At 40.7% G+C, this 14,077-nt stretch overlaps 1 protein-coding gene across 1 annotated transcript; it reads right to left on the reverse strand.

Moving 5' to 3' along the window:
• Nucleotides 1-1,175: 1,175 nt before the first annotated feature.
• On the reverse strand, nt 1,176-10,099 carry wscd2 (WSC domain containing 2). The gene is made up of 8 exons (XM_063194486.1): nt 9,332-10,099; nt 8,336-8,450; nt 6,672-6,856; nt 4,766-4,887; nt 3,662-3,836; nt 2,919-3,083; nt 2,615-2,815; nt 1,176-2,139 (listed from the first exon to the last, which is right to left on the reverse strand). Exons 1-8 carry the CDS (start codon nt 9,687-9,689, stop codon nt 1,787-1,789), a joined length of 1,674 nt encoding a protein of 557 aa, XP_063050556.1. The 5' UTR covers nt 9,690-10,099; the 3' UTR covers nt 1,176-1,786.
• Nucleotides 10,100-14,077: the final 3,978 nt, after the last annotated feature.

A 14,077-nucleotide genomic window follows, 5' to 3' on the forward strand; every position in this document is an offset into this window, starting at 1 on the left:
GGACGTCACCACATTGCTACATACCTCACCACTGTTAGTGTTGTCACCTCTCTCTCTCTCTCTCTCTCTCTCTCTCTCATCACACACACACACACACACACACACACACACACACACACACACACACACACACACACACACACACACACACACACACACACACACACACACACACACACACACAGACACACACACACACAGTGGTCATTTCAAATAGCTAATTGATGCAAACGTTTGCTTTTCTTTTTTTAAATTGAAGATAAGGGTCTGTATAATCATTCGGAATTGTATATATTTTTTAAAAGGACTTTAAAATATATATGTACTTTCTCTCCTATACACATCTTGGATTAAGCCAATTAAAGTTCATTTGTCCCTGTGCCTCATTTCAAAATCCATTCCATCCCTGAAGAATTCCCTTGTAGGCCTACTGATTGATGCCCCTCATTGAAACAATTGACTGCAAGACTTGACTCTTCACCATACAAGTTCTTTAAAAACTTATTTTCCCAATTGAATGGCACAGAGGTAACAGAGGAATCAGATTGATGGGCCACACCCAGATATACAACTTTCTGGTGAAGAATCTATGCATGTGAATTTGTGCACAATCCATCTCTGACTGACAGTTGGATTAGCAAGCGGGCGATCACATTTTCCCTCTGCTGGCTCCCTCTGCTGGTTATAGATTGAATATCTGCAATTTGTTAAAGGGTTAGTCCAGTGTAGTAGGCCTACAAAAATACTTAAACTATTTGTAATGCCTCCACTCCTTTTTTTCTACTGTTATATGCCATTACAGGCCACATCATTTGAGACACTCAAGACTGCTTTCTGGCTGAGAGATTTGCCAATACAGGCCACCCAGGCACACACAGAGGTCTGGTAGGAACCAGGCTATTGTCGCCACCATCAGACACAAAACCTGACTGTGGTGACACCTGACGGAAGTGATTAAAATCTATTCTTTTACGCAATATGCTGTGTAGTCACATTAGCCATTTTTTCGGGCACTTCTTCATACCTCTTCCCGATTTTATGTTAATGTTATGAAGCAGTAATGTAATATTTTCATACAATAGTGTTGACATGTTATGCTTGTGACAGTAGCAGTGTCAAACCAATTAACAAAAGAAAATGCCAAACTTATACCGTAGGAGCATCAGTGATGGTGAAGCATACAGTAGAGCTGAAGGTTTGAAAGGAGGTCCTCAGTAAAGCAGATGATCTTATGCAGAGCTGAATTTATTATTGCCTTGAAAAAATATCTGACAGTGGAACGCAATTCGAACAATCAGAAAATAATAAAACAAAAAGTAAAAAATAAAATGTGGTTCTAAACTCACCGTTTGTTGTTCTGTAGAATTATTTCAATATGCTCTTCCATGCAATGGCAACATTATTCAACTCCATCAGGGAGGTTTTTCCATTTTTAATCAACTGAAATGATTATGTCCATGCTTAGGACAGCAGGGTTTATGGGAGGGAGAGAGTGAACAGTAATGAAATATAATAAAATTATAATTAAACCTTAAACAAATGTAGTTTGTACACATGTGTAACAGACCCCTTGATCGGCTGATTTTTTCATTATTCATGAAAATGTAATCGATTTTCAACAAAAATGAGCTCTTTTATGATTGGGACATGTTTTTGCCAAACTTTCAAGAATCAGTGATATACAGTACATCCTGTTTCTCCATTCCGTGAAACCAGGTATGCAAAACAATACTGTTCATAGTGGTTGGGGAATAAACAACAGTTGAAAGAACAAGGAAAAGTGTAATTATCTTGGTCTGTACTCTGCTGGAACACCCGTCATATTCCTTTTCTTCAGAGCAAAGTCAACTGTCTTGATGAGGTTGTTGATAACGGTTTGCATCTCAGGAGTGTAGGGATTGTACTCGAGTTTCCTCAAGCCTGACCGCTTGAAGTTGCCGTCTTTCTGACCCTCCACACAAAGTAGCCTGTCCTCGGACACCTCCAGACCCAAGAACATCACAAGTGTTTTCAGTTCAGCAAAAAGGTCCCTCTTCAATGCTTCAAAGTGGACCACGTGCACACTCTTCCCCAAATTCAGCCAGTCAAGTGTATGGGAGGCCCACCAAGGTGCATAATTGTTCACAAATTCTGGCCATTCTGTGAAATACAGAAGTACAATAATTATTTGAATGGTCATATTTTGTAGAGTATAACTAGCCAGGTTATTACTACCAAAGTACTTGCTGAGTTATACCATTCATATTATACCATTCAGTTATACCATTTGTCAATAGAACAAATAATGTTATGATATGGACTATAATGTATTTGTATAGCACAGGGTGTCAACTTGCCACCAGGAGAAAATGTGAAGGATCTTGCTCAAGGGCACTTAATGGGTCAGGTACAATGGGGACTCAAACTTAAAACTTCCCACACATGTAGAAAGTTATTTTCTCATTAGATGTTCAGCAAAGCTTAGGCACCACCACCTTGGTACATATTTCTTAGATTTTTCAAACTCTCAGCAAAGATGCTGTTTTACTGCTAGCAAACAAACAAACAAACAAACAAACAAACAAACAAACAAACAAACAAACAAACAAACAAACAAACAAACAGGTGTGCTGACCTTTACCCTTCCAGTGTGCTTGGGAGGCAAACCCGATATGTCCACCATATTTGCGGTTGAATTCAGCCATCAAGGCCTTGTAGGGGTTACGAATGAGAAGAATACTCCTGTCAAACGCGTCTATCTCCTTCTTGCCACTCTCATGGGTTTTTATGCAGATCGTTCTGCCCCTGTGCCAGTGGTCACGCTCCCCTTTGAAACCTACAGTACACAAAACATACAATATAAGACACAGCATTTAGCAACTTACCATAAATTCTACAGAATGTATGGAAATGTGTACGCAGTCTATTAACTAACTTACCTTTGTTATACAAAGACCCGTCAAAGTAATAGCTTCCTGTGTAATACCCTGTTGCCAACTCGATGAGGTGACGCACCCAGGTATTTCCTGCGCCAGGGAAACTCGCTAGGGCTACAAATGTCTTAGAACGAGTCTGAAGGAACCTTCGATCCATGCAGCGATGGTCTGGAAAAGAAGACATTAAATACAGTTACACAAGTTGATCCCATTACGACACACAGGCTATATTCAATAATATATCAGGACATTTGAAATGAATACCCATATTGTCCTATCCTACTCCAAGTCATATAAATAGTCTTGCTTGCCTCTGCATTCTAGTTTTGTTTCCCTCAGATGTTTATCAATGTGACCCAAAGCTATTCCTTTCCCTCTCTGTTCATGGTATTACCCAAGGTGTCACCCTTGCCATACTGTCTTTTAAATGCAAGTGCAATGCTATCAGAATTGATGTTTAGCACTAATGTCTATTAGCACTAATACATACAATGTGCCTGTATAAGTAACTTGTAAGGCATGTAACTAAGCAAAATCAAACATTTGATATGCATTTATTCGCAAATGTCTTGTTCATGCACAATAAGGGATTTATTACCAATTTAACCTTAGTAAGGACCTAGTTGGCCTTAACTTTTCCTTAGTACATGCCTTACAAGTTACTTATACAGGCATTAACATTGTATGTATTAGTGCTAATAGATGTAACACTAAAATAAAGTGTTACTGATGTTTTTAAAGCTCACCTTGGACCTGGGTTTGGTACACCACAAAGAATTGATCATTTCCACAGGTTTCAAATTCTTCCCCGTTGCAGTGCTGCATGCACTGGCTCTCGTCTTCGCGGTCGTGTAGGTTGAATAGAGTAGTGGGGAAGCCACAGTAGCAGCGCTGTGCTGACAGTGCAGCCAGAGGAAGCTCCTTCATGAACACATAAACAAAGGCTTAAAGGTGCACTGTGTAGGATGGTGGCCAGAGTAGGTATTGCAACTATGCTGCTCATTGAAACTGTGTTGCTTACTATGCCAAATATGATATTTTCATGAATAGTTACAAAGTAATGAACTAATATTTACTAGTATGACAAAAGAGCAGTAAGTTTTGCACCTAAAAATTTCTATTTCTGGAAATTGAAAATGTTGGACCATGGAGAAGATCCCCCTTTTCATGTATGAAAAGTGCAATTTTCCCGGTCATAATGAATACTTACAATTTGATGGTGGTGGTAAGTATTCATGGAAAAGGTAACATTTGTGAATGATCAACTTGAATTCTGGAAATAAGCTACTAAAAATATTACACAGTGTACCTTTAAAGGCATACCGCACTGTTTCTGTAAAAAAGCTCACTTTACACCTCCACTTGAGTTAAATGGTTGAGTTTTGCCTTTCCAATGTACGTACTGTACTTCCAGCTCATGCTCTGAGTCTGGCTTTGCAAATTCTACCTTCAAGGTTGCATATGAAATTGGATATTCTGGTTCCAGCTAGCAGCTAGGTGAAACTCAATCATTAAATCAAGGGGGGTGAAGGGGGCTGTCAAGTAAAATGATACTATTAAATCTAAGTATTCTCAGTGCCTTGTCTTATTTCCCCTCTCTCTCTATCATATTTGCTTGGCTTGGGTTTTTTTGCCTACATTTTCCAACTGATTACATTTCCATTCCTCTGTTTTTTTGAGTTTATTTTTTGTTTTGTGTTTTTGTTGCGATTCAATATTGTAGTCTGACCCTTCAGTCACTTCATTCATTCATTTCCTACTTTGGGGCAATATCATGATCCCACAAACCCTCCCAGCTTGTAAGGTAATACGTAATTAGATCTGTATGTATTAATGTCATACTAACTTACCTTCTCTGTGCACATGTCAACACATTTATCTACAGATATATTGCTGATTGATGCACTGATTGGTAGTGCCTTTGTTGCATTATGTGGTTGACGGAAACATCCTTTAAAGATGGCGCTTCCATCTGAAAAAAATAAATACAGAAGACACAAGACAAGCTTAGTTGTTGTGCAGGCTGTGAAGCCGGTGTCCTGTCGATATGAGATCCCTGTCGAGATGAGCTCCTTTTAGCTACTGAGCATGCGCACGCATGCGCACCTCCACGCTGCGACTTCTGCGGCTCATTGCCCATCGAGCTGAGCTACCGAACAGCTGATCTTGAACATGTGAAATATCAACTGCAACAACGCAACGCTAAGTAGGCATAATAGGTGTAAGGTTTGCAGAACAGGGAAACATCCGTGCCACAGACGCTGGTGAGAGAGATGCATTGCACAACCCCACTGGGTCATTTTTAGCGCACACCCTCTCCATTTCCTTGCGCAAAATTACCCCGCATCAAACTTGTTCTAATAATCTAATAAAACGTATTAATAATCAACCCAACTGATTTAAGAAAATCTGACCTAGGCCAGGCTTTCTCTCATTGCGTTTCACTTCTCCTAACACCTGTGTCAGACAGGCTGTCTCTGTTTAAGAAAATGCAAGCAATTTAATTGCCACACCGAGGTTGCATCAGATTTCTCTTAAGTGGCATGTATGCCAGCCCGAAACGTGCAGACCTACCAAATGCGAAGCAAAAGCTCTATCATTTAGGCTAGATTATGACTCGTGTCATGTCCTGGGAACAGACGCGTTCAGCGTGGATTGAAATATTTGCAGATTTTTTTCAAAGGAGCTGTGTTCGTTTCTATAGCCTAGGCCTATAAGCTATAATATTGAGTTGGTTGAAACTTCTCCGCGACAGTCTAAAGGCGCGGACGAGACACGCTGCTCGTTTTAAAATAGTAGCCTACTAAATAAAATAGCCTAAACAGTCAATAGGCCTATTCTATAGGCAAGTTATTAGCTAATAGTTGGCTATTATTAGAAACTTCTCCGGAAAAGTCTAAAGGCACGGACGAGACGCGCTGCTCGTTTTAAAATTGTAGCCAAAATAAAATAAACAATCAATATTTTATTGGCTAGTTATTGAAACGTCTCCACAGAATGAAAATCAAGGTAGCTAATTTCGACGAGGCAGCATAATAGGTATAGGTGGGCCATAGAACACCAGATGTCCCGTTAGGAAATGTGGCATGGCCAGGACCACTCTCTATGTTTTTCCACACTATTAGCAAAGATGTTGTTTTGTGGCCTTCATAGAGTAATAGTGCTTGAGTGAACATCAGTTGGTGCATTTGTTCACACTGGCATACACCAAAAAAACATGAAAACTTGTTCGCAGCTGTGGTGTAATGGTTAGGGAGTTGGACTGAAGATTACAGAGTTGTAGGTTTGAATCCCACCCTCACCTCTCCCTATACCTCCATCCATGGCTGAAGTGCGTTGGATAAAAAAGCAGCAGTCAAACCATGATTGAACCACAGTAAAAAAGAAACCGTGCCGAACCATGCTAAAAAAAGACCATGAAAACCATGGTTTACCAGAGGTCATGTCCTCTGTGTTTTTTTCTCAGTAATGTTAAATTTATCTATGATGAAAATCGATATGATCAACAATGATAAATTCAGTCTGTGTACGCCACACCCATTTATCCTCAAGGCAGTGATTAATGAAAACAAACTGAAGAGTTTGACTGAAGTGTTTGAAGCCTTCTAAATGTAGGCTACAGTATGCAGTACAGCACACAGTATTTGACCTCTGTATTTTTGAAAATGTCTGGTTACGGCCCTGTTTACCATGGTCGATTTTCGTAAGGGAATTATTGACATGTACTGTATGTGAGTGCATCTCTCCACTACTCACGGCGGCGCGCTGACTCCTGGCTGAGTTCCATGCGGTATATGGATAGTCTGTTGGCACCCCCACAAAGATCAGTCTTCTCTCCTTTGCACTCCATATTGCACTCACTCTCTGAAACACTGGGTGCTTGAATTTTCTGACCACAGTAGCACTCTGCTCCAAACTCCAAACCAGCGTACCAGTAGCCCCTACAGCACACAGCATCGCGTGAGAACAGGATCAGTGTGGAAGTGGGACTGCTGTGTTAACAAATGTTTTGAACAACAAGGACAATCATATACAGGACCATGACTCTAAATTAACACCAGCCAACCGGTCAAATGCTGGTGAAACTTCAGTTTGGTTGGTAGAAAAGGCCAGCCTACTAGCCACATTGACCCATTAGGGAGTGTGTGTTTGGTTAGTAAAATTGACATCTACTAGCCATTTTGGCTGTTGATGAAAAAGTGAATTTAGAGCCCTGTACAGGACCATAGCTTCCTAGCTTATTCCTGTGAATTCCCATGGAAAGTTTCAAGCTTTGAAAAATCCCAGATTTTCGCAACCCTACAATTAGAATTATTGTATGTATAATCCAATGTGTCCAAAAAAATGTTGAGATTACAGATGAAAAATAGAACTTGTTGAGATGACGATTTTCTCTTTCTCCTGTTCATCTATGGATGCTTTCTTAAGTGTTTTGTCTCCTCCTGTAAGTGTCTCTGGCACAGTCCTCCTTAGATAGGCTTAACCAAACAAATGTTCTGGGATTCAAGACTGAACTCTGGGCCATTCCAAAACCTCAAACTTATTCTGGTAAAGCCATTAAATAATTGCTGATTTAGGTTCTGAAAGATGAAGTTCCTCTGCATCTTCAACTTTCTAACAGGGGACCAAAGGTTTTGCCCCCTTGGTACTGGGGGTTATATTTTAACCAGCCACATGAATTATCTGGCTATTGAAGCACCCGGACAGTGAGCTCAGATTTTTCACATTTGGCCCAAGAACAACTATCTACTTGAAATTCTCTAGTCTCCACCACAGGTTTTACGGTGCACTGCAGTCAGACATTGTTGCTGCCTTTCTAGTGTTCTATTCTACCTCTAGAGCAAACCCACTCCATCAGTATTCGTCTTCAATTGACTCATGTGAAAGTGGTAAATGTTTGAAGAAGGTAGGTCACTGCCAAATGAACTTTATTTAATTAAAACCAACAACGCTTCAATCACCCTAGATCTTTATCAGGCATTTGGGTAACAGGAAGAAGCCGTGGCCTATTTCACATGACCCTTCATTCTACACCTGCCCAGGCAGGGCACCCAAAGGTGTCAATCAACCAGGCGAAACGAAAAACAAAAGTTTGAAGGATTACTTCTACCACTATTAAAATGATTAAAAATGTGAATATAGTACTACATAAGCATATAAAGTACATATCACATGTTTTTTAAATAAAAGAGACAATTACAGGAAAGGTTTTAAAGTACTGTATATATTCATCCCCTGAAGTGTGATAGTGTTGAAGGTGTATATATAAAAATTGCTAAATGGCCCTTTCATATTCTCATCACACATCATACTGCTATCGAGTGCTACCAACAGTTTTGTGCTCGGCTATTTCTACTGTAATTTGACTATTTTATTCAAACTTAAGTATTAAAACTACTGTATGTTTAACTTCACCTTACCTCTCTGCACAGTTGTCCTGGCAACGGAAGACAGTCATCCTTTTGTAGTCAAAAAACGTAATTCCTCTCAGAGCCCTGTTCCGCACGTCATCAATGTAGCAGCCAATGTATTTTGCTGTGGAATGAATGAAAGAGGTCACCTTACCAGAGTACACGATAGGCCACTCTAAAATTATATGTTTTCTGTTTTCTGTTGTCAACACATCAATAAAATAATATCAACTGATAGCAGTTACAATGCAAATGCAAACAGAATAGCATTACAAAAAAAAACGGAATAAAGTAGTAATAGAGACTGTGATAAAAGCCCAAATCTAAACACTGTGCGATCTGGTTGTTGATTGTGATTGGCTGATTACCGTTGTAAATAGGGCGTGAACACACACCATTCCAAACAAAGATTCTAAGCGCAGCTAACTTAAATGCTTGCGTCTAAGTTGATGATGAGAATCTGGTGCAGTTGGGGTTGGGAGACAACAGCAAGAGGACATCTTGGCACTTTTTGTTTTCAAGAATGTGTAACTCCCAAAGTGTTTAGGGGTATTCAGTGTCATTACATAACAATTTTTGTAGCGAAACATGGCTTCTGTCATGTTTTATGTAGCAGGTTTCTGTCGTGTTTTATGTAGCATTTTGTAAAAAAAAAAAATAAAAAAAATTATGTCATTCATAAAATGCCAAATAAAACATAACAGAAGACTTATTTATCTTTCAAATGTGTTAGGGAATGCCAGTGAACACCCCCAACCACTTAGTGAGATGCATACTTTTGAAAACAAATGTTTAGAATGATTTTAAGAACAGATATGACCAGTAGACGGCCATTCTAAAGCCGGTTGAGACAATAATGTTGAAAATAGACCACCGGTCCTTTGATGCTGTAGCCAACCATACCAACTTATTGCAGTAGGCAATTCATTCATTCATTAATTCATTTTAATCATAATTAATAACAATTACCCCAGCAGCAGTTCAGTGGGGGAAGAAAACACTCACCTTGTTCATCATCCACATATTTGTTCCTCTTATTATTCTCCCCTTGACTTGTGCTGGTAATTTTGCCTCTTTTGTGGTCACCCTGTTTTTGATCCTCCTGCTTATTCACTATAATCCAGGAAGGCCTATGCCAAAGAGTCGATCCTTTGGTAGTTCTAAAAAGCTTCACCTCGGAAGAGGATGGACCACCCATGCTCCTTTCAGACACCAGTTTGTGGACATCAGCCGCTGTATTGCTAAAAAAGCCAGTGTGTGCGTAATAAAGGCTCCCGGCCACGAGGTAAACCAGTAAGAAGATAAAGAAACGCAAAGGCTTCCGTCTGAAGTAGCGCTGTATCCTTAGAATAGACCACACCATGATTTTCCCCTCATTATGTCCATCATACTCAAATGTAAGCAAAGTGTTATATTTTGCCTCCAACTAGAACACATATCTCTCCACTCAAGTCATCTCTGACAATTGTGAAGACTAGTGGTGGCTTCACCAACGACCCAGAATGTCAAATCCTCTCAAAAATCGGTGTTGCGCACATTCTTCACGAGTGTCTTTCTCATCGCATAGCAGGGAGAAGTTATCCATTTCCCATGTCTTGTGTACATGTATATCTTCACTCCCGTTCTTTCTTGCTCCGCGTAGGGGAGAGGTATCCATTCCTGAGGCCATGTATTGAAACTCGAGTATCAGGAGGTGAAAGCCAATCCACCGCCACGCTACTTTCTCTGTCCCATTGCCAGGTCACTGGGTTCTCTGACAGCCTTGGAAATGGCACTTTTTGATCCGCTTGACCAAGCTGAATGGTCTTCCTCTGAAAAATACAATAAGACAGAACTGAAATTACAAGGTCTAAATTCACTCTAACAGATCTTTGATAAGTGGTTCTCAAATATCACTAGTGTAGCATTTCCCCTGTGTGGCGTTGGTTTCTTGAGGCATTTGCAGTCTTTATTGCTGTCAGAGAGTATAGTGTACACGCCATACTAAAGCATGATGACATGTTTTGGATGCCTTTGTTTAACTTGGATTTCCTCTTATAATCATTGTATGCAATGCCCAGGCTAATATGACATGGGAAGAATGTCCATTTTACACTTGAAAAACAAACAAAACAAACAAAAAAGTTATAGGTATAGTTTCAAAATCCAAAAAGAAGAAAAGGGGACATTTTTAAAAAGTAACTTATATACACCCCCTATCTAGCCTGGCTACGCCATCCTATGTAACTCCACCCAAAGATTTTGGCTCCGCACATCGTCTGGCAAAAGCCTCGAGATCGGTTCTCTCCGTGTTTAGCCAATCAGCAAACAGTTGAGTGACGCAGAACTCACCCGCGAAGTCCGTTACTGATTGGTTAAAGTAACTACTGTATATTCACACTTTTGTTTTGTTATTTGTATGCTTTTGTGACGCTTTATCATAACAGGCATGCTAATAAAGCACAGAATGGCTTTTAATTTCAGTTCGGAACTCCAATTAATTTAAATTGCAGCGTAAGATCAGACCATCTCCCACCCTCCACGGAGACGGATTCCTCATGGCTTTTGCCAGACTGATTGACGGAGTCGACAGTCGGCTTTTTGCCCAGGCTACGCCCTATCCCCCCACGGTCTATGTAAAGTAGTCCACCTGCATTTAGTCTACCTGCATTCAAGCATCATTTTATGTAAATTCATGCACTTATTTAATACATCAATCATCTCCCCTAGTAGTTTAATCTCTCTGCTCATCATAACGCATGTGGAAAGAAAAGGCATGCCAGCGAAAATGACAGAACGTTCAATGCATAGCTAAAAGCCCTCAATATCTATAAAGGCCTATTCATAGATTAATGCTTTCAGTCTAATATGGGTTTAGCATTCAGACAAAGGATTTGGCTTTTTGCTGCTCAACAGAGGGATTATGACCATTTAAGCCTCTACTCAAACTGAAAATCACACGCTGATCCTCAAAAACACTAAATGGCACTGGTATTATTTGTATATATACACTTGCAGCAAAACAAACACTTTCACAAACCATTTTTGGTGACGATCTGCACTCTTCCTTGGTTGAGACTTCCTTGGTTGAGACTGAATTACAGTATCTGGGTTAATAACTGCACTCAGTGACTGATTAAACAGAGCGAGGTAGTCTTGTTTTTTTACACCATCACCAGGCAACCTTATCAAGATCTTCTACATTGTTGTGTGTGTGTGTGTGTGTGTGTGTGTGTGTGTGTGTGTGTGTGTGTCCACATAGTGTGAATCCTTCACTGCGACCCCGGCTTTTCTCTGGACTGTGCAATGTGGACTACCGTATGTGGCTGCTATTCCCTTTGTGCCACACAGATCTGGTACATGATGACCCACTCTTGTACCTTTTCTATTATCAGTCACAGCTGCTGGTGTGTGTGTGTGTGTGCGTGCGTGCGTGCGTGCGTGCGTGCGTGCGTGCGTGCGTGCGTGCGTGTGTGTGTGTGTGTGTGTGTGTGTGACATAATTACCCCACCTGAAACTCCACCCAAAATGCTAATGCTGATGTTACATTGGGTACAGTGTCAGGTGGGTTAACATGTCAGGGGTCATTTCTAGAAAGTGTAGTTGCTAACTATGGTAGCTACTTTGTTGGTTGCAATGCAATTTCCCATTGGCAACTACCCAAGTTGCTAACTGCTAACAACTATGCTTTCGAGAAATATACCCCAGGTGTGGCAATCTCCTCCAATACTTCTCTATTACTACTACTACCACTCATTTCCAGAGGTTGTTTAAGACACTGCAGGCTATGTTTGGGCATATTGGCCATTTTTAAATGGAAGCTTTTTAATATCCTTCTATATTTTGAGATCTTACTCGGATAACTGCGTTCCAAGTTGTTTGTGTATTTTGAGCCAGAAAAGAGCTTTCAAATAACATCAAAAGCATCTCATTGTGACTTCAATTGACTGACATAATCAAGGATGATTGCATAATGTCCTACCCTCTTAATTAAAACTTTCTTCACAGTGAACATTAGTGCCAGATTTGTTCTAATACAATTCTGGTTTTCTACCTTGCCACTGAACAGGCACACTAAGTTGTTTAAAATCTGTGTCAGTCGGACCCAAAGTGTCTGATTACGTGTGAAATTATTACCTACATTTGAAGTTGAACGGAAGATGTATATAACCTGATTTTCATCATCTGGCTGCGTTCAGCAACTACACGCCAGGGCGTTCCATTCCTTGAACAGCATACCAGAGGGCAAGAGTCAGGTTAAGATGAGTATACTGAAATATTGATGAGTAAACATATGTAATCTGATACTTCAAGATGTTTGAAATGCACATTTTACACTGTGCTGCAGTGATGATGCCACTGTTGCATTCTACGCCACTAGGTGGCATACTGGGGGCATAGGGGTGGTACAGGAACCTATAGGGATGAGGAGGAAGAGGAGGATGCTGCTGATGCTGCCTGCCATGCAATGTTTATCACGTTTGATTTAAGTTTTGAACTTTTCAAGCAAAGCCTCTTCTTTGCTTCCTACAAAATATAACAGCTACATGTGAAAACCTTTGGTGATCTTATACGCATCTATGGAGAGGTCTTGTCAACTTAGGATGGAGGATGGAGAAGCTGCTACCTTGGGCACATTGTTGCACTGACACTTCCCCACTCAGTAGGCCTATGATGCTGACCACCTGGACTTAAAGATCGCCTCTCAACGTAATTTAATTAATATTGCCGTGTTCCCAATTGTTATTGAATGTGTTACGCGTTGGTCCTGTTTTAAAAAACGTTCTGGTTGCTTTGTTTCAAGACGTTTTTGCAAGCTGGCAAGGTGGCTTGTGGAGAAACGAGAGAGTGTTCCGTGTTTCTCGTGGAAATGCGTCTCTGATTGGCTCACTCCTCCTGCTCTCAAAGAAACGCGTCTCTGATTGGCTCAGTCCTCCAGCCTTGGGAGAGAATGTAATGGGAAACAGAGTCGCCACTTCTCCGGGTGGTACTGCACTATAGGGGCGCCAACGGAGGCGTGCAGGCTCCATTCAGGGCTGTGCTCTTTCGACAGCGACCCCTAGGCGAGCTGTAGGCACGGAGCAACCGGAGTGAGCAGGCTTTATGTATGAGGCTTTGTGCTGTGTGTGTACCTGAGAGTAGCAACCAGCTGATAGCTAAGCTAAGCTATGTTTCGGACCACCAGACGTTGCTTGTTTTGAAAACAAGCAGAAAAAAATTACTCGACATGTTTTTAGATAAATGGGTCGATATAAACCTTTGTGGGCAACGCCTTCTTTCGACGTGACGAAACACAGAAAGGCTTTCGTGATTCGCTCGTTTCTCTGCATTATTGATGTAAATTGGGAAACACCGGGAAACACAGCCAGGAGAGTTGACGCACCGCTATGAGAGCCTTGCAAGTGAGTTTAACTTGGGGTGACCGTCCGATCTTCGAAAGGAGTGAGTAAAACTGAGTTTTATCGGAAGTTGGCCTTTAAACGTTTTTATGTAGAACTGTTGGCTGGTTTCCACATTAGTGCTGTATGATGAGGCAGATGAAACGCCAATGTGTTGCTGCAGTCCCCAGTATCATGGTCACATAGACAATAGGTGCAATAGGTGCCACCTTTATTATAGTTGAGGTGAGACGTCACATATTCTCCCTAATATGTATTATTATACCAATATATTCATCATTTACGATACATTGTAGAGAAATGTTATATTCATTCTTATATTCATTGCATAGGCCTAGAGAGATATTCTCCGTGGGATATGAGGCTAAAACTA

Source organism: Engraulis encrasicolus, chromosome 3 (genome assembly GCF_034702125.1).
Source record: "Engraulis encrasicolus isolate BLACKSEA-1 chromosome 3, IST_EnEncr_1.0, whole genome shotgun sequence".
NCBI classification, from domain to species: domain Eukaryota; kingdom Metazoa; phylum Chordata; class Actinopteri; order Clupeiformes; family Engraulidae; genus Engraulis; species Engraulis encrasicolus.